Below are 22,836 nucleotides of genomic sequence, written 5' to 3' on the forward strand. Positions count from 1 at the left end.
TAAGAATTGCAAACAATTGATTACCTGAATCAAAAGATGCATTCGTCAAATGCTGTACAATGCTCCTGTTCCAACATCATGATAAAACTACGTCAAACTGATGATGATAGACCATATTCGAATGTTCATTAATTTTATACTAAAGATAAGTGATGTACCTTCAATTAAAGTAAATATAATTTTCATTTTCTAAACATTTGTTTTTATTATAGCCCTATATGAAAACTCTCATTTTTTAGTTATCACAGTACCACATAAACTTTTCAATGAATCAATTTTACTAATGGCTGCATAAAATATTGTTCCTTTTACAATAAAAATCATTTTTTGTTATGAAAGTGTTTATGTAGCTCATCTCTAAGTTCTGCCGAATTTTATTTTTAGTCTGAATTAATTAAATAAAACTAAAACAAAACTTCCATTGCATCTGTTCTGTTTTTAAATTTGTTTGGTTTAATACTTACTAATAATTGCATATTTCTATTGTTCTTCGTGTAAACAAACAAACAAATGACATGCATGTCACAATACAAGATTTTTTTTTTAATAAGCATAGGATACTTTTAATACAATTTATGTTTTATGTAAATACCACCAGCTTAGATTGAAAACAATATTTTACAACTCTACTTAAAAGGTTATACTAAGATAATAATAAAAATAATTCAAACTTTACCATAAAGAAGTTTGTTTTGCAATGACCTCCCAATGCAGCGTGTTTTTTTCAAAAAACATGTTTAAAATGCTGAGTAAAAGACTAAATATTATGCTTATTTTTTAACAAATTGTTTTTAACAAAATCTACTTTCACCAATCTAATTGTAGGGAAGGGTTGAATAGCTAGGGGGAGTAGATTCAATGATAAAAATTAATTGATTGAGTTGTTGTAGTTATAGGGATAGGTGAAGATACATTGGAGCTAGCTTAGATTGGGGGAATGGTTATTAGATTGGGGGTGGGGCGGTAATTTTTTTTTTAAGATTTAATTCTTATATAATCATTATTTTTAAACACATTTTTATATCCTGTTTTTATATCCTAGAAAACTGGAATACAAATTTACTGCATAGTGTTTACTGTATTTTGTTTTTTACTGTACTGTACTTTTTAATTTTATTCCTACTGTTTTTTCATCAAACAATAGACATATTAAATGCTTAAAACCAGTACTCCAAGTAAGACAGGATGGGGTGACCTTTGAAAGTGTGTATATATATATATATATATATATATATATATATATATATATATAACAATGATAAGAATGGACATACTGGGTTGGAACTCAGAACTTCTTGTGTACAAGGCAAGCCCTAACTATATACTACTGCACTGGTAGTGGTTTATATTAGTCATATATATTGTTAACATAAATTCAAACTATTTTTACAATGGCATCTCTTATGTAACAGTGAAAGTATGAATGAATAAAAAAACAATTTTAAAAATGAAATTTACTTGTTCAAATAATCCAAGGATAATATTTTTCATATTCATTTTCCAAATAAGAAATATTATGTTAGAGCCAGACTGACTAAGAATAAGACATTGTTTGCAGCTCTCAAAAGTTGAAACTAGATGAATAGGCAGGATAGAGTTCAAACTAGTTATAAATAGGCGGAATAAATAATTTGTAAAAATTCATTTTCACTTTTTGCATTCCAACTGTTCATAGATTTTGAATCTCAGAGATTCAAAATCTATGAACAGTTGCAATGCAAATTTATAAAAACTGCTCTCTGGCTATCAAGGCTCCATCATATTTTTTAATTATTCTTTGAGTCATTTTGGAAAACTTTATTTTGAAAACAGACAGCAACTGATGTTATTATACATTTTACAATTATCAAAATCAAAATGCTTTATCAGGGAAACATTCCTTATGTAATTTGCATTAGGTCCCTTGATATTGAAAAAATTTTTTTTAAATAACTGCAAATAAAAATTGCATATAATTTAAAAAAGAACAATTTAAAGTAGCTTGCATATAAACTTATAAGATGTTGCAGAATTATCAATTTTTCTAGTGGCAGTGATGTGTTTCTATAATTTAGAAGAATATGGAAAAATGTTTCAAAATTCATTCGTAGGAATGGGACGAAAATCTAGTTTATTTAAAATGAAGCTGTTTTCGAACCTTTAAAGTAACTATCAATACATAAAAATTAGTTAAGAAGATAGTTCAAATATATACATAAAAATAAACATACAGAACAAATTCAAAAAAATTTTTTTATCTTCAGGGCGAGCTAAACAAAACAAAGTTTTTAAACCAGTCAAAGATCCATAATCAAAAAAGAGCGGCAATTATTTGCTGATTTAACACAATACAAACAATTTATAACCCTCTTTTATGAGTATCAAGACAGCTATTTTACTGAAAAAAATATTGTTTATAGCAAATATTTACTATTATATAAAAGTCCTAATCATTTTAGACTTTCCTACAAAAATCCTAATTTTGACATATTTTAGGCTAAAAACAAAAATAATCATATCAATGTTTTTTTCGATTCTTTTTTTAATAGTATTATCATGTGCAAAGGATAATATTTTTTTGTAGATGTAAACTTTCAAAATTGTTTTTTGGCCTGCCCTAATTTTTTCAAAACTTTTTTTGCTTTTTGGCCTGCTCAGTTAAAACTTGTTGATATTCTTAATAAAAAGCAACTTTTTTCGTATATGGCTCAATCCAAAAGCCAATTTTTAAAAGTAAAATATACTTTTGATGATTAAAAAGCATCTTAAACGTTTAGAGTTGATGCAAAATATTTACCATCCCCCTCTTACTTCCTTATGTTCGATTTTTTTAGGGCAACACTTAAGCATAAAAACACAAATCTTTATATAAATTTGGCAGAACAGAATCATCCTATTACGTTTTTTTTTTCAATTAATACTTTTATTATGTTGAGGAACAAGATTTCATGTAGCCAATTTTTTGATTTTGGCTAACCCTAATATATATATATATATATATATATATATATATATATATATATATATATATATATATATATATATATATATATATATATATATATATATATATATACATATATATATAGTTATGAGTTATAAATACCTTCACATTATTTTATTCAAAATATTTACAAAATGATTATAAAAATATTTAAACTTATTATATTTAATTTATATATATAATTTAAAAACAATTTTCAAATTGTATACACAAATATATGACTGTGTAAAACTTTTAAAAAGATAAGTGCTTTGATTTAAACTACTTTTTATTTATTTAATAATAAAATTATTTAATCTGATTTGATTAAATTTTTGTAAATAACTTAAAAATACTTAAACAACCTTTAATTTACATTGTACTACTTACAACTTATGTTGAATTTATGTTAAATATTATATTTTTAATATTTATATTTTAAACTATGATATAAAACATCAGAAAGACTTACTTCTAATGAAATATCACCAACTGAATCATTGCAAAAAATATTCTTTATTGTACTGAAACAATTTATTCCAGCCTTTAAATTGGAAACAGGATAAAAAAAAAATTAACATATAAGAAAAAAAAAGTACAAAGAATGCAACATGGGAAACAAACCTCTAAAAGATCACCGGATAACTCCATTTTAGGTACAATTATAGCTATGATGTTAGTTCGAAAATTAAAATGTGATGCACTTTCAAGGAGCTCACAGAAGCATTTCGTACACAAAGCAGCAAGCTTAGAAAGCTTTTTTTTGATAGATAAAGATATTTTACTATTTTTTTTCAATATTTTTAAACAGTCTAAAGTAACCAAAACAAATAATTAAAAGAAATGGAAAAAAATTATTTTAATCATTTTACCTTAGAATAAAATAAAATAACCTTTTAAAGTGTCCTCTAAACTTTGCAAATATGACTGATAACTTGTAATTAAACATTCCTCAAATTCACGAACTTTTTTAACATCCCAACTAATCTGAAAATAAAAAAAAATAAGTTTAAATAGGAGTAGATTATGATATTATCTACTTCTATCTTTTTTAAAAATATACATCATTTTATTACCTACTCTCACTTTTTCAAATAAACATAGATACTATTATCTACTTTAATGACATGCTTTTTTCAAAATAAAATTTTAAGTATTATTATTTTTATATATTTTTCGATTAGTGTTCTTTTAAAAAAAAAAATTTCCTGTTATTAAATGACCATCATAAATAAAGTCTAAATAAAGTTACAAAAAGTTATTAAAAAGATGCAAAATGCAAAAATGTATTCATTTTTTATGCAAAAACTTGCATAAAACTACAAATTTATGGTGTTATTAAATAATAATTAGAAAATACAAAGTTCATTACTTTTGCAGTTTTTTCTTCTTCACTTAGTTCTCTAATTCTATAGCTATACAATAAAAAATAAACTTTAAAATTTTTACAAATTTATTACAACAATAAAATTGAAACAAAATCAAGCAACTTTAAAATAAATTATCTGCAACATTAGAAAACATTTTTTCTGATATTTATAAATATGTATAACTAGTGCATGAAATTTGCTTGTTTTAAACCACAACTCATGAAACAAATTTCTTTATTTTGAAAAAATCACAAATGGTTAACAAATGTTGCAGTATATTTAAAATATTTTAGTTTTTTAAATTGTTCAGGAACCATATAAACCATATTAATTACAAATTAAATTTACTATTTTAGTTTAAAATATATTTTAACATAATATATTTTAAGTATTAAATAAAAGAAAAAACCTGGGAATAATATCTTTAAATACTTCAAGCAATGATAAAAATGATAGTTTTCGTATCACAGAAGGATTTTCTTTTTTACAATAAGTAATAAGCACTTTTAACTTGGCAATCTAAAATTACAAACATGCTTTATTCATCTTTTTAATATATATATATATATATATATATATATATATATATATATATATATATATATATATATATATATATATATATATATATATATATATATATATATATATATACACTGAGGCATATTCGTTTAGACGCATCAATTTTTTTCTCTTTATCTTAACTTTTTTCTATGTATTGTCAACTGATATGCATGCAAGTTATTATCAAAATAATTGTTGTGTTGTGGGCTAATAAAAATCACAAAAAATTTTTTTCTATGTGTCTTTATTAACATGAAAGTATATTTGATATACAAAAGTACATTTTTTAATTGGAATATATCTATAGACGCAGTCATATTTTTGACATTAAAAGATGGAAATTAGTAATGCGTATGTCCTCCATTACACTGGATCACCTCAAAAATTCTGCCTTTCATTGATTCCATTAGTCGTTGAAGTGTAGCTTGATCCAACTCGGACCATGCTTCAAGGATTTTACACTTTAACTCAGTAACAGTTTTAAATTGGTGTCCGGCTGCTTTAGCGTCATAAACTTTTCTTGATAGCATTCCCCACACGATATAAATTAATTTGTATTTTTCAGCATCTGTCAAATACTTTCCTTTAGGCATTTTGTAAAATAAAAATGATACTGGCAGAGCAAAAGATCAAATTACACTAAAATTTATCAATTTATTTGTGTAAAAGTGATTAAAAATCAATAATTACCGTTATTAACCTGATCGCGTCTATAAATATATTTCAATTAAAAAATGTGCTTTTGTATATCAAACATACTCTCATGTTAATAAAGACACATAGAAAAATTTTTGTTGTGGTTTTTATAAGCCCACAACACAACAATTATTTTGATAATTACTTGCATGCATATCAGTTGACAATACATAGAAAAAAATTAAGATAAAGAGAAAAAAATTGATGCCTCTAAACGAATATGCCTCAGTGTGTGTGTGTATATATATATATATATATATATATATAAATATATATATATATATATATATATATATATATATATATATATATATATATATATATATATATATATATATATATATATATATATACACACACAACTACAAATGCTTGTTTAGATGTGTGATTAGACACTTTGACATCAGACTAAAATTAGCCTGTTGATGGGGCTTAACTACATACATCAATGTTTACATGAGTGTTTGGGATGGGGCAGCAATCTTTTCTTTCATTTTTTTCTTTTTTTTCTGAAAAAGTGGTATACGATAAAGATAACCCGAACTAGTAATTTGTACAAGTTGCAGTAAATTTTAATAACATTTTATTAAATTTTTCTTAGCGACTTTGTTATACATTTTATAGTATATATTTTATTTCTTAGTAATTAAAGTAGTATATAATTAATAAAAAGCAAATCATACATGGCAGCATTTCATACTTGCAGTAATACTGATAACTTAACATCTGGGCAAGGTTCTAAATTTCCAACAGCAATCATACTAACAAAAAGAGATGTTGTAAAACATTGCTTTTATGTATGCAGAAATAAAAATTCCAAAGGCAAAAGGTCTGAAATTGAAAGCTTTTGACAATATATTTGATATATGTTTGTGCAATTGATATGATGCAGGAGTAGAAAGAGAGAAATGCAGATGTACTACAAATGAAAGTACGGAATGGATTGTTAGACAATAGCAACACAAAAATCAACTTGGACAACTTGATCATACTTACACATCTACTTTAAAAAATTAAGAAAAAAAATTTGTAACAAGGCAACAGCAGTTAAATACACACAAAAATGTAGAGAAAGAGAAATGTAAATAATTGCATTACTGATGATAATTTGTATGAATCTGAGGAAAGCGACAAACTAAATAAATCTAATGATGAAAATGACAAACTTTATGAATCTGATAATTTCTTAAACAAATGTAATCAAAATAGGATTTTTTATGATGAAGTGACTATTGTGGCAGAACGTTATTATGTCAGTTGCAGAGCAACTGGTGCTATTGTTAATGCTGCTCTAAAAGACGTGGGAATACTAAATGAATCAAATATGCTTGATAGGAAAAAAGAAGAACAAGAAAGACTGTGTTCGACAAAAAAATGTAATGGGAGAAAATGTGAAAATTTGAAACTACAATATATTGATTTTGATGGAAGAAAAGACAATACAATAACAACTACAAGAACAATTAAAGAAGAACATAATACAATAGTTAGACAACCAAGCAGCAGCTATTTAGATCATCTAACACCTGATGATGGAACTTTTCGCTGCATTGCTGATGAAAATCTCCATTTTTTTTTTTTTTTTTAGATTATTCACCTCCCCAAGGCCCGAGGGGGTCACTACAGTCGAGGAGGCTACTCATTTTTTTTTTTAGTTGTTATTCGTGGTGCAACCCTCTCTCAACTCTTTAACTCTGAAACACGAACGTTGCCGATCAAGGCCGCTGCACGGAGAAACTAAGTTTTTTTTTAATATTTGAAACTGGTATTAGTGGTTCTTTAAATGCTATATTATGTGATGTAACTGTAGCAAATACTGGTTAGTTTGGAGGAGTGATAAAAAATAATAAACGGAACTTGATAGACCAATCCAATGGCTCACTTGTCAACTCCATTTAAATGAACTTCCGTGTAAACATGTGTCCGAGTTAATTGATGGAAAAACTTCTGGCCCAGCATCTTTTAAAGGAAATATCGGTAATAAAATAACAGAGGATTAACTAATTTAACAGTAGTTCCTTTTGAAAAAATAAAAGGTGCTCTTCAAATACTTTTTTTTTTTATAGGTTATTTAGGTGCTCCCAGAAGTCCTTACAGTCTTGTCACGGAACACCGCAGGAGAGCATTTAACTAGAAGTTCATGCCTCCTTCCTTACCAATGTCGCCTATTAAGTTAGAGCCGGCGTCGAACCTTGGACCTCTAAGTTCTGAGCCAGAACTCTAACCACTGTGCCATGGCTGCAAGTAGCAAATACAGCAAGTAGCTGCTCTTGGCTTACTGATAAAACTCTTAGTACAAAAAGTTCAGATCAAAAATTTCTTTAAAGTATCTGTTTATCTATTCAATCAGAAGAGGTTTCAAATAAAATGTTTAAAAGTTCTCCTGGAGCATTCATCATGCTCGGTCGCTCACAAAAGCAAATCGTGTTCTATGTTTATATATTTCTACAGTAATGTCGACAAAAGAACTTGTTGACTTGGTTACAATTATTATGCACCAGGATGGTTCCATTTTAATTTGCATTGTTTAGCAATAGGTCCCACTCAAAATTTATGGTATCTGGCTCAATTAATAAGAAATGCAAATATTGATGTAAAGTAAAAGGAGGTGCAAGTTTTAAAACAAAACTCATATTTTGCCAACACTGAGAATATATTACTGGTAAATGATATAAGAAAAGAACTGCAACCATACAAAGGATAGTCAAGTAATATTTAAAATATATAAAATTATATTCCTTTTTTAAAACAGTATATTATTAGATGATTTATATTGCATAACTAGATGACAAAAATTAAATTATAAAAAACACAATTAAGATGAAAATAACTAACTTTTTTAAAACAGTATATTATTAGAGGATTTATATTGTATAAATTGATGACAAAAATTAAATAATAAAAAACAAAATTAAGATGAAAATTGCTAACTTTAACCTTATTTTTCTATAAAATGCTATAAAATCTGATTTTGTGTGCAACCCCCGACAGAAGCTAACACAGACCTTAAAATTTCTATAAAACCTTTATATATATGTAAGAACCCTACACAGTATGCTGCTTTTTGAAAAAAAAATCAATTTTTTTAAAGAACCGTTAATATATATATATATATATATATATATATATATATATATATATATATATATATATATATATATACACATATATATATATGCGGTAGTGGTGTAGTGGTAAAGCGCTCGCTTCATAAGCGAGAGGTTCCGAGTTCGATCCCTACCACGTCCCTGGTAGTACCGCTCTCAACTTGTTTCTCCGCACAGCGGCCTTGTTCGTCGAGGTTCGTGTTTCGGAGTAATAGAGTTGAGAGAGGGTTATAACCACTATTAAGTAGCCTCCTCATCTGTAGTGGCCTTCTTGGCCTTGAGGAGGTGAATAACAAAACAAAACAAAAAAACATATATATATATATATATATATATATATATATATATATATATATCAACCCTCGGAATTAGATAAATTGAGGTCGGCAATAATTTGCCAACCTCAATTTCCCTAGATTTTTTAGAGGTTGGCAAAAAAATTTGATACAAAGGTCTTACCATAAAACATCGAAATGAGGTCGGCAATTTTTTGCCAACCTCTAACACTTTTAGGTCGGCAGTTAGGTCAGCATTGCCGAATGCCGACCCTAATTCCAAGGGTTGATATATGTATATATAGCGCTTCTTGAAAATAAATAATTTTGAAATCCACCCTAATATATATATATACACACAAACACATACACACAGATGTGTCTAAGTATGCATTTACTGATATTGTAAGCACTAACATTCTCCTCTGGATTTTCGATAACACTTTGTGAAATATGAGCTATCTCTATTTTTTTGTTATTAATATCAGCATTGTACTTTGCCATCAGTTCAATTGCACTAAGTTCTTGAACCACAGAACTTTTCTCAGGTGTTGTAAAATGAGGTGAAACTTCTTCCTCTAAAATTATGACACAAAATATAAATGAAAATTTAACATATAATTTTAAAAAAGTATAACATAAAACTAAGAAAAAAAAGCATAACACAAAATTATTTTGAAACAAATACAATGACAAGCAATAACTACTCAATTGAGATACTATTGAAATCTAGCAGATGCTTGAGATAAAAAACATTATATAATGTTTGAGACAGCACATTTCTTATATTTAATAGTATTATTATTATTATTATCATTATTATTATTGTTATTATTATTATTATTATTATTATTATTATTATTATTATTATTATTATTATTATTATTATTATTATTATTAGTAGTAGTAGCAGTAGTAGTAGTAGTAGTAATAGTAGTAATTCCAGTAGGCGCTCACGTACAAATTACATACTCTAGCACTATGTTTTTTGCCCTTATGTTACATTTTTGTCCTCAAGTAACGCTGAATGCCCTTATGTTACAAATTTGCCAACATGTTATGGAAGTTTGTAGCATGAGGGCAAAAGTAGTCCTTATGCAACACTAAATAGTAACATAAGGGCACTTATGCTATACTTGACATATTTTTAAAATAAATGTTTAATCGAGTAAATTAAAAAATGGTAGTTTTTGAATCGTGGTGCGGTAGTTAATAAAGATTCCATATTGTAGTAACTATTTGTTATTGATAGTTATACTTATATTAAGTATATTTGCATTTTAAATGAATATATATATATATATATATATATATATATATATATACATACATACATATATATATATTTATATATATATATTTATATGTATATATATATATATATATATATATATATATATATACATGGTGCGGCAGCGATACCCAAACTTTTAAGAATATTTTTTAAAATGAATTTTTAAAGCACTAAAAAATTATATTCATGGAATATTAATAGAAGAAAAGTTGAAGATAAATACTTTTTCCATAACAAGCACCTACCAATACATTTCAAGTATTGGTAGGTGCTTGTTATATAATGCTTGGAACTCAATATCCCTTGATATTGAGTTCCAAGCATGGGTAATTGATAACTTCAGTGACTTGACACTTAAGTGGGCCTTTTTGCAACCCTTACTCTCAACTACACTCCGCACACTATAGTCAAGGGGATTCAGGTCAGGGCCGGATGGTGGCCAAGTGTTTGGGCCTGAAATTAGCCATTTTGTCCTGAAGATATTGTTTAGTTTTTCTCGATCCATGACAAGGTGCATAGTTCTGTTGAAAAATGTAATTGTTTTCTGGAAATGTCTTTTTCAGCCATGGCACCACATAGTGTTTTAGTAAGCTAATATACACATCAGAGGTAACTTTTCCTTTCTCTTTGTAGATTGGTGGACATTTCTCTCCATTAGAAGCATCGTGATGGACTGAGGGTGCTTTGTGTGACACACAGGTGGTGTTTTGTCACCCTTCTGCGCAATGAATCTGTCATTTTGCCTATTTATCACACAATCAACACTAAAAAGTTTTTCATCTGAGAAAACTTTAACTGTTAACAAAGCATGGCTTTTTAGGTGATTTAAAAGCTTCTTTGATCGTTCCAATCGTAAAGTTTTTAGTCTTTCTGTTAAAGGTTGACATGAAGGTCGGGCCACAGTGACTTTTTTAAGTGTTTTTAGAGTTCCTCTGACTGTCCTTTCATCAAAATTGAACAATTTTGCTGTCTTTCTGATAGATAGAGTAGGATTCTTTTCAACATGCTTTTTAATCTTTTCTGTAAACTTTTTATCAACTTTTTTATTCACTGGAACAGGCATTTTGGCTCTTTCAGCACTGCCACATTTAACCACTTTGTAAAATGTAGTTATAGATACTCCACAAATCACTTCACGTGCAGACAAACCTGTGTGAATCAAATTTTAAACTTTGGTTCTTTTGGCTTCGATAGTAAAACTTTTGACTAAAATGTGTTTTATTTACTATTTTGTTAAAATCTAAGACGGTCAATGAACATTAATCAACAAAAACAAAATGCGGAAGTATTTTATTTACATCACAAAACCTAGCTGAAAATTAGTTCGCGAATCGCTGCCGCACCCTGTATGTATATGTGTGTATATATATATATATATATATATATATATATATATATATATATATATATATATATATATATATATAATTATAAAGCTGAAAATGTTTATTGGAATGTGTTTGCATTATTTATAAAATTATCACTAATAAGATTGTACTGCTAATGTCAGATTTAGTTTAAATGATTCCTTTGATAATATGGAAATTATATTCAATATATTAAGTAAGTTTATAATATTCATAAAGATGGTTTGTGTATTGAAAACTGATTTTCTAGATGTAATGGTAATATTATATGCTATCTTTAAGATGTAAAGTTAATGTATTTTTTAAATTAAATAATATTTTATGATGCTATACAGTGGGTGCTCATATTATTAGAAACACGACCAAATTTTAAAAACTTTGTGAATAAAGTTCAAAATTAACAAAACATTTTAACAAAATAATTTTTTTTATTTTACAAATAGTATGTATGTACCTTTTACTTTAATCTGGGAGTTTGGCAACATTGCATTTCATCTCATTATGAAGTTATAGGGTTTTTCCCGAATTTTGACAATTTTGGCAGTTAAACCTGTGTTGTTGTCGCGTGAAGTGCTGTTTGTGTATTGCTCTCTTTTTAAAGTTTTCAAAGATTTTTTTATTGTTTTGTTATTGAGTTCTATTTATGTGTCTATTTTTTACAGTTAAACATGATTAAATCAATATTTTTACATATAATTTGACTTCTATAACGGTTTACTAGAATCACGTGTTTTGTTCAATATGGGAAAGGCAAAAGATGTTTCACCCTCAAAAAAAGAGAGAAGTTGGAGCATTATTTAAGAATACTTCTTATTCTCAAAGGTGTATAGCATCAATGACAAAGGTTTCAGTGGCAACAGTCAACCGAATAAAAAAAAATCTGGACAAAAATGCTGATTATACTCCTCAACGAACAGGACATTTTGGTAGAAAACGGCTAACAACGCCAAGAGACGATAGAAAAATACGAGATATTTGCCTAGAAAATAGGAATAAGCCTAGGCGAATACTAACCACTTTAATACAAGATGCTGGAATACCAGTATCTCCAATGACAGTTCGTCGCCGACTCAAAGACAAGGATTTAGATGCTGTCGACCTGCTAAAAAGCCTAAGCTCACTCTAGCAATGCAACAAAAACGCCTTGCTTGGGCTAAAAGTCATTGGCATTTGACAGTCGATGACTGGAAAAATGTAAGTACTTCATTTATAATTGTACACATTCCATTTAGAGATTTGCCTACATTAAAACTTTGACTTATAAGTTTTTTTGATGTTGTTTAGGTATGTTTCTGGGATGAATCGACAATCCAGATAATGATGAACAAATCACAGTTTGTGCGTAGACGAGCTGGAGAAAAATTCCACAAAGACTGCATCTTAGAACGTGTAAAGCATCCTCTAAGTATAATGGAATGGTCTGTCATTAGTGGACATGGAACAGGGCGCTTATATATCGTTGAGGGAACTATGCGCCAGGACCAATACATAAAAGTTCTTGCCACAAGATTGGTACCACAGTTGAAGGAATGGTTCCCAAAGAACCAAAAATTTACATTTATGCATGATTCTGCCCCATGCCATAAAGCAAAGAAGGTTACAGAGTACCTTAAAGCAAAGAAAATTCCAGTGCTACCATGGCCTGGAAACTCACCAGATTTAAACCCTATTGAAAATCTGTGGGAGATCATGAAAAGGGAAATTGCTTCTGAAATGATCACCAACAAAATATTAATTGAAAAGATGATCAAAGTCTGGCACAATAACATAGATATTCAAAATAATGCAATAAAATGCATAGAAAGTATGCCAAGGTGTGTAGAAGCAGTAATAAGTGCCAAGGGAGGGATAACAAAATACTAAAATAAATCACCAATATGTAATCTTTTGCTTGTACAATAGTGGAATTATTTGAAAAAATATATAAATAAGTATGTTTTTTGTAATAAATATAGACCGCAACACTCAAAAGTTACGAAAAAATAGTCTGCAACCTTTTTATTTCTATAATAAATAACCTTTAACACATAATTTTCAAAAAAAAGACAGTGTTTCTAATAATATGAGCACCCACTGTAAGTAACAGGTGATTACTAAAAATCTGGACAAAACTAAAAATTAAATAACTTTTAATCTAGAAGACCTATTTTATTGTTTTAAAAAGAATAAAATAGCAAACTTATTTTAATTTTGATAAAAACGTTTATCTTAATTCAACAAGACCTTGTCTTCTTATTGTGTCGAGTCTTCTACTAGTAGACTCTGCCAAGCGTTGTACCAGCTCTTTGTCGAACTTCTTAAAACAGTAAATTATTCTCGAGCGTAATTGATCCAAATTCTCTGCCTGCCAACCATTTTTGTAAACATCTCCTTTGATACAAGACCAAAAATCTTCAATACAACGACATTCAGGCGTATTTGGAGGGTTTTCACTTTTTGTTACAAACTTTATACCATTTTCATTCAAAAACTTAACAGCTTTGTTTGAGTATTGGGCACTTGCTAGATCAGGCCAGAATATGTATTTGGTATTTTTTGGAAGCTGTTTGATGTGTGGTAATAGTTTTTTAGTCAAAGATCCATCAACATAAATATGCTGGTTAATAGCTGTTCCAGACTGTACAATGTATGGAGTTGATAGGCCAAAAGGCGAAATGACCACGTAAATCAATAATTTTTCTTCAAATTTCTTTTTTTCTTTGAATTTAACATTGTTTGGTGTTAATTCAATGTTACTTGAATAGAAATTATCATTACCATTAATTTGGCTGTTCGAGAGAGTAAAATAAGACTCGTCATCAAGAACCCAAATAAAATCTTTTTAATTTTTATAAAGTTGACCACACAAATGTCGGTTTTTTGCTCTCTGGCTCTCAGTTCGACTTGGAATCTTCATTTTTTTTCTTTTTTTTATTGATGTTTTGGTTTTCAATGTCTTAGAAATAAGTGACTGAGAACATTTGAACTTTTCTGAAGCTATACGCTGAGAAATGCCACATTTATGGTCAAAAAGCTTGGTAAGTTAACTGATGGCGCGCTTAGTCATTATTTTCGGCTTTCTACCACTACCAGTTTGCCTTTCAAATGGTTTATCTTCTTCTACACATTTAATAATTCCATATATAGTCGATCTTGATAAGTTTTCTGCTTCAAGATGAGAAACAGTGAATGATTTAGGTTTATCTGAATTTTCTTGATAAAACTGGTTCACACGTTTTCTCTGGAGTTCCTCGTTTGACGTCATTTTTAATACTAAATTTAAAATACTTATATAAAAGGTAATATATATTTCAAAAGAAGAATAAATTTGCAACATTTAAAAAATTGTTTAAAAAAATAAGTATTAGTTGCATATAGAAATATGATGTAAGCAATTTTGTCCGGATTTATAGTAATCACCCATTATCATAAAACATTTGATATTATAAGTAAAAGTATCACTAAAAAACTCAATGAAGTAATATTTAAAATATTTAAAAAAGAAATATTTAAACTTAAATATTTTGAAATACTTTTCTTCTAGTGATTTTATATTTTTTGAGTAAAAAGTGCTTTATTAATTAAAGTAATTTAGTTTTTTATTTAAAAAGTTACAAAATAAGTCCAAATTTATGAAAGAAAATTTTTTAGCACCATGCTTGCTATCCATAAATATCAATAGATACCCAAGATAAGACAGATAGATTATCGGAAAATGATATGTACAAAATTTGCAAGACTTGTGCAAGTATGAAATTTATTGTTTATGAAAAGGAGAAAATTAAATTTTTTTTTTACAGCTTTATCATTACAGGCATAACATGTATAATGCTAGAGGAAAGTTAAAAAGTTAGCTTTGATTAAATTGGTGACAAGAATCATTTTAATTTTTTTTAATTTTGAATTAGTTTTAATTTGTATTATTTATTTGGACTTATATACATTAAAGAAAACCTCATGGCTCAAGATTTATGTCTCTACACACTAAAAAAAAAAGGTAGAAATTTCTACCTTAGGGTAGGATATGTGATATACCCTTAGTAAGGTATAATTTTCTACCTTTTAAGGTAGAAAATTATATTAAAAACAATTATTTTTCATACAATTTTCTAACTTAAAGGTATAATTTTCTACCTTATAAGGTAGAAAATTATACCTTACTAGAGGTATATCACATATCCTACCTTAACTAAAAATTTCTACCTTTAATTTTTAGTGTCTAGCGCTAAATGTTAAAAAAGATGATTTTATTCATGCTATAGGTGAATCCTTTAAAAATCTTAAGGTAATTTAGAAATGATAAAAAACTTAATAATTTATAGTAATCTGGGATGCTGAGTTCCAAAAAGGACAATACATTTGAGTGTCACAAAGGACCAGATTTCTGAGGTTTCAGAAGTCACAAACTTGCTATTTGTTTCTGGTATATATATATATATATATATATATATATATATATATATATATATATATATATATATATACACACATATGTATATATATATGTATATGTATACATATACATACATATATGCATATATATATATGTATATATATACATGTATATATATATATGCATTTATATATACATGCATATACATATATGCATATATATATATATATATATATATATATATATATATATATATATATATATATATATATATATATATATATATATATATGCATATGCATATGCATATATATAATAATAATAACAATAAAGTTTAGGCTGCACTAAAAAGTGGTTCTAGTAAACCAGTTTGCTTGGTTTACTAGAACCAATTTTTTCTTTGAGCACAGTTCTTTGTTACTTGCTTAGAAATACGATGAGGGTAACCCTTTACTCCACTCACTGGTTTTTCTAAACCGATAGAGCTTGCAATTATGTTTGGGTAATATTGTTTGATAATGTTGAAATTATCTATCATTTTGAAATATTGAATTGCATCATCTCTACTACGCCTTTCTTCAAATGTTGTTAAATCAACTTTTGTAAGTCTCTTTTGGTATGTCATGTTCTTTAGTTCAGGAACCAACTTCGTAGCTCGTCTTTGAACCTTTTCAATTAGTCTGATGTCTAATTGGTGGTTTTCAAGGATTCCAAACTAAGGACACATTTTCCATTTTTTTTACCAATCAACAATTTCATTAAAATCTCTTTGTAGTGTCATTCGATTGTTCAAACTTTTGATAATTTCTATTAGCTTAGAGTAGTTTAAAAGAGTTTGACATTGACACTGTGTCATCGCATCAGGAAGGTCATTAATAAATTTAACAAAAAGCAGTGAGCCCAATACATATCCTTGAGGGACAACGCTTTTTACCTCTTTCCATTCTGACAAGTTTGAACCTATGACTACTCTGTCTTGCTTTAACCCCTATTTGCATAACTTTTTTTTATCGAACTAAACTAATGATTCTAGAAGCATACTATGACCTAACATCCAAAAAAAAAAAAAAAAAATCTTAAGGTCAATTAATTGCCAAATAATTAATTGTATCATATATGATACATCGTGCAGTAGTGGAACTTTATGAAAAAATTATAAACTAATGTTTGTCGCTATTCAGAGAGTTTATCTTGGAACTTGGACATTGGTAGTTAAATACACTCAATAAAGATATCAATATAAATAAAAAACCTATTGAAGGAAAGCTTTAAAACAGTTGCGGTCCTTATTAAGACACAGCGCAGTGTCATACTTTTCACAAAATGAATATGTTAAGGCAGAGCAACTGTCATATTTGCAATGAGCCCGCTTTTCATTGAAAATAGGCCAATGGCCAACTCGATCAGACCAAATTGCTTCATGGGGAATGGCAATTTTTGGACCAACACGTTGTGTAATGTCAGCAAGAGATGGGCGACCTGCTTTTCGTTTACGCAACACCTGGTAATTTGACAGCAAATCTGCTACCGCCAATTTAAATTTGACAAGTGGAGTTGATGGATTACGCTTTTGCCAAAGAATCCAGGCATTGATTATGGACATATCAATCAAGTGGAGAAAGATCCGGTGATACCACTTTTTTGACCGAATCTTGTTCCAGTAATAGCCAAGCAGAGAATCAAGTAAGTCGACTCCCCCCATGTGCTTGTTGTAGATAGTGACTACTCCCGGACAGGAAATGTTGATATATCACGTATCTTTTCTTGAAAATCTTCTAACCTCAATTGAAGCTTCACTTCCAATAAAATTGGACAGCAAAATTACAACTTTGCTGTCAAACCAAGAAACTACCGATACATCAACTCCGTCAACCTTGGCAACATGTTCGGTAAATGCTCCGCGACCCTTGTGCTTCATTTCCTTATCTGACAAGACTGGGCAATTTCCAACACGGTTCCTACGTGCAGTTCCAACCATTTGAATTCCCCTCTTGAACATATAAACATTTAAACCAATGCTATTGAACCAATTGTCGACATACAAGTTATGATTAACGTCATCGGGCTAGACGCATGACAACTTTACTACTTGCCCCAAGGTCTGGTTCATTCTCAAGGCAAATGTTGTCACTTCCTCCACACTAAACTTCAAAATTATAGCTGAAACTAGAGACACCACTCAGAACAAAAACTTTAAACCCCCATTTGTGCGGTTTTTTAGGGTTGTATTGTTTAATTCAATGTCTCCCTTTGAACGGAATAATCTGCTCATCAACCACCAAATTTTCTTCAAATGGAATACTGTTCAGCTGTTCATTTATTTTGTTTATGAGAGGGCATATCTTGAAAAGCTTATCGTCTTTGTCAGCAGAGTTGTTGTCAGCAAAATGAATAATGCTTTTTAATTTTTCAAAGCGATTGACAAGCATAATATTAGCTACATGAGCAATTCCAATGGAAGACGACCAATAATCTCTTGTGCTTGGGAGTTTGACAATGGACATATATAAAACACATGCAACAAAACTAACTATATCTTCCTCTTTTACAGCAAATGGATTTTTAGGATTGGTTTGCATGAAGTACAATGTTGTCTGATAGGCAATTTCTTGAAAAAGCTTTTTAGGAAAAATCTGATAAAAGTACGACAGTTCTGAACCAAGACAATCCAATAACTCGTCCATTTTTTGTTGGTAGTTACCTTTAAATTTGTGGTCTTCTTGTTTATTGGGAAGATTTTTAACTTTCCACAATAGCTGAGATTCTTTTCCATTTGCATTTGGTTTGTTGGTAGCTTGCACCACTGCTGCACCGTGTTTTTTTGCTCTTCCTAATATTGAAAGTGACTGATTGCCATTGCTGTCAGCATTTTCATCACTGCTATTAACTTCCTCACTGGACAAAGAAGATAGTGGCAAAAATAGTTTGTGATCAGTTATATCTTCTTCATCGCTGGAATCTCCACCTGAGGAGCAGTGATCTGTGTCGCCATCAACAAACTTGATCAAGACAGGTGCCTGTATCCTGTGGATACCAGAAGGCTTTCTGCCATAGAAAGAAGTTGGCTTGATTGCTAAAGATTAGAAGAATAAAAACGTTTTATAACAAAAGATATAACAACAAATCAAAAATATAAAATTAATTTTTTTTTCTTTAGATGCATGATGTATCATTTATGATACACTTACAAAAAGAGTTGTTGAGGAATGAAAGTTTAAGAAAATAGGTAAATAAATACACAAGAGGACTACCAATAAGTATAAAAAACTTTGAAAGGAATCTTTCCCAACAAAATGATGTACTTACAATAATTAGTTGATTTGCTGCCGGTTGCCATTTTGATAATATGAGAAATAAAATTGAAAGTAAAATTCCCAAAAACATTTCAAGTACGGTGGCCACACTCACTTAAATATTGCATGCTTTAAATAAACTTAATTCCCATTTAAAATCGCTATGCATTCAACCAGAGATATGCAATTTATAAACTGTATCATATATGATACAGTATGCAGAAAGGGGTTAATTATGCGTTCCATAATCTTGCAAGGTACAGATGTGAGGGAGATTGGTTGATATCTGAAGCTATTTGTTTTTCTCCTTTTTTAAAAATTGGAGTGATGTTGGCTGATTTCCAAGAGATGGGAAGAGTACCATTTTGAAAGGTACGAACAAAGCTCAGAAGAAGAACTTCAGAGCATATGCATATATATATATTCATATATATACATATATATATATATATATATATACATATATATATATATATATATATATATATATATATATATATATATATATATATATATATATATATATATATATATATATATATATATATATACACACACACACACACATAATTTAATATATTGTAGATTAATGATTATGCATTTTAAGTATTAATTTCTGAAGCAATATTATAACTTTTTGCAAAGTTAGAAGGAATCTCAAGAAATAAAGTTTTTAGAATTTTAAATTATTTTTGTGTTTAATTGATTGTATGTTTATATATAGGCACTCTCACATATATATATATATATATATATATATATATATATATATATATATATATATATATATATATATATGTATATATATATATATATATATATATATAATTTGTTATACTTTTACTATATCTATTACTTTAGGCTGATGTATTAATTAGTTCATACTCTCTAGAAATGTATAATTTTAATCACTACAAGTATGTTTAAATATTGTCTTTTTTTCAAACTGAAATAATTGTATTATTTTTATGTTAATGTTCATATAAGGATTAAAATTTATAAATTCATCACATGTATTTTATTTCAAAACTCCTATGAATTTATAAATAGTATTTATAAACTAGTGGAATTATACTATAACATTGAACTTAGCTAGAAAGTATACATGTTTATAATTTTCAGTCATTAATGGAAAAACCATCATCCATCTTTAAGTTGGTAATAAAATAATAGTTTCAAATTTTTTTTATAATAGGCTGGCCTTGGATTAACCATTTTAAGATACCAGCTTTTATAACTGATTTTATAAAATTGGGCTTTCTTTCAAGGGGTCGTATTATTTTGGAGTTCTCTCTTTTTTTTAATCAAACTTTTTATCAGTAGACAAGACTTAAATGTGAACAACTTAAAAACAATTAATTTTATAAACCAAAGTCTTTTTAATTTTTATTTACATATTTTGACTTTTCTATAATGCCACTACAAAATACAGTTCAGTAATTTGATTAGAAACAATACTTAATAAATACTTAAAAAATATTGCTTTTATGAATCAATGTTTACCTATGATCTGCAAAAGTAAATAGTTGTCATATTTAGAATAAAAAACTGCAAAACTTACCTGGCTTAATTCTATCGGCTTGTCGTAAAATAATTCCCTTATCTCCTTTATACGGCAACAAATCAATTTTTCTGTTTTTATTCTCTTCAGATATGGTTATATTTGATACTCTTGGAGCTTTTTCAAACTCAGGTACAATACCATCATCTTTTCTTTTCCTCCTTCCATTTTGTTTATCACTAAATTATATTATTAAAATTTAGACTTTTGTAACCTTTAAGATTTTAAAAACAAATAAAATAAAACACTTTAATTGAAAACTCAATTTAATTAATTCAAAAAAAAATGATCAAAAAATACGCACGAAGCAAATGAGCTAATTAAACACTTTAAACAATTCTAAAAAAGTTGAAGTATCAAGTCAAGTGGTAAATCATATTTTTTATCAACTAATATTAATTTTTTAACTTATCATAAATTTTCGTTGTTAAATAAAAATCCATTAAATCATTTTCTTAACATTTATGCATATGATAGTATGAATGTTCCGCTTTATGAATGAGGTGTAGGAAATGTATTATGCAATGGCTAATGAAATTTTATGTTTTTTGTGAATGAGTGTTCTTTGAAATAAAAACTTAAAAACACAAATACAGAAGACTAATAATGAATAAACATCATATTACCTTAACAGATTTGAAGACAAAAAAGACAATTGATTTGAGTTTTCATTAACAAATTCTGCCATTTCCTCATCAGAAAACTGCAGGTCTTCATCAGATGGATCAAAATCATTTTTTTCCAAATGAACAATTTTTGCTTTTTTAGCAACATTTTTGGGTATGTTAATTGTTTTTTTTGATCCAGTCTTTTTATTAACTTTATATAGTCTATTAGCTTTCGACTGTTTGTTAACAAACTTATTTTTAAGTTTTAGCTTAGATGTTGATTTGTTGTTTCCTTTTTTTGTTTTTACTTTAGTCATATTCAAAAATTATTGTCTAAAAACAAATTAAAAATTAAAAACATAGAGTTACGTAGAATTAAGATTATTTATAAAACATAATATATAAATACTTTATATAAAATAAATAAATAATATACATACATACATACATGCATTCATACATACATACATACATACATACACACATACATACATACATACATACATACATACATACATACATACATACATACATACATACATACATACATACATACATACATACATACATACATACATGCATGCATGCATGCATACATACATACATACATACATTTAGAAAATTAGCAAAAGTTGTAAAAAAAAAAAAAGGCTTTTAATTTCCATAGAAATTTAATTCTGGCTGTAAATAGAAATCGATCTACAACCACAACTAACTTTTTATGGAAACCGATAAAATTCAAGAGAAAAAACATTTTTATAACTTTTGCCAATTTTATAAAAACAAAAATTCTATAATTAAAAATAACTTTAATAATATAAAATTAAAAATAAATATACTTTTACTGACATAAAATTTTTAAAATTAAAATAAAATAATAAAAAAGATTTTTTTACATATTAATTATGTAAACAATTAAAATTATTAATGAAAATTATTACATAGAAATTTAAAGAAATCTTAATTAAGGATAAAAAAAAAAAAAAAATTAAATTAAATTAAAAATTATAAAAGCTTATTAGAATAATTTAATCAGCAAATCACTAAACAAAATTTCATTATAAAATTTAAACAGCTGTTATCACCTGTTTGAATGAAAAAAAATTATGTTGAAGAAATAATATGCAGAATCAATTATATATCAAATAAATTTAAATGTTTTTTTGTCTCCTTACCTGGATGCTATCACCTGGATAGAAATATATAACATTAAAGTGTTTATAGAAACCTAGATAGAAATATATAACATTAAAGTTTCATAGTTGTTCATAGCAAGTTCATAGAAACATGCATAGAGATATATAACATTAAAGTTTTTATACAAATCTTGATAGAGATATATAACATTAAAGTGTTTATCTCCTTAA

General features: G+C 27.6%; 1 protein-coding gene across 1 annotated transcript in view; it reads right to left on the reverse strand.

Moving 5' to 3' along the window:
* LOC136071834 (nucleolar complex protein 3 homolog) overlaps window positions 1-22,694 on the reverse strand; it is a 46,049-nt gene extending 23,355 nt beyond the window's left edge. The window contains exons 1-9 of the mRNA XM_065797294.1: window positions 22,645-22,694; window positions 21,488-21,802; window positions 20,862-21,040; window positions 9,392-9,552; window positions 4,742-4,851; window positions 4,335-4,377; window positions 3,856-3,949; window positions 3,587-3,774; window positions 3,435-3,506 (exon numbers count right to left, since the gene is read on the reverse strand). Coding sequence (XP_065653366.1) covers window positions 3,435-3,506; window positions 3,587-3,774; window positions 3,856-3,949; window positions 4,335-4,377; window positions 4,742-4,851; window positions 9,392-9,552; window positions 20,862-21,040; window positions 21,488-21,786 — 1,146 coding nt within the window. The 5' untranslated portion in view covers window positions 21,787-21,802; window positions 22,645-22,694. The remainder of the gene's footprint in view (window positions 1-3,434; window positions 3,507-3,586; window positions 3,775-3,855; window positions 3,950-4,334; window positions 4,378-4,741; window positions 4,852-9,391; window positions 9,553-20,861; window positions 21,041-21,487; window positions 21,803-22,644) is intronic.
* Between the last annotated feature and the right edge of the window lie 142 nt (window positions 22,695-22,836).

This window comes from Hydra vulgaris, chromosome 05, assembly GCF_038396675.1.
Source record: "Hydra vulgaris chromosome 05, alternate assembly HydraT2T_AEP".
Taxonomy (NCBI): Eukaryota; Metazoa; Cnidaria; class Hydrozoa; order Anthoathecata; family Hydridae; genus Hydra; species Hydra vulgaris.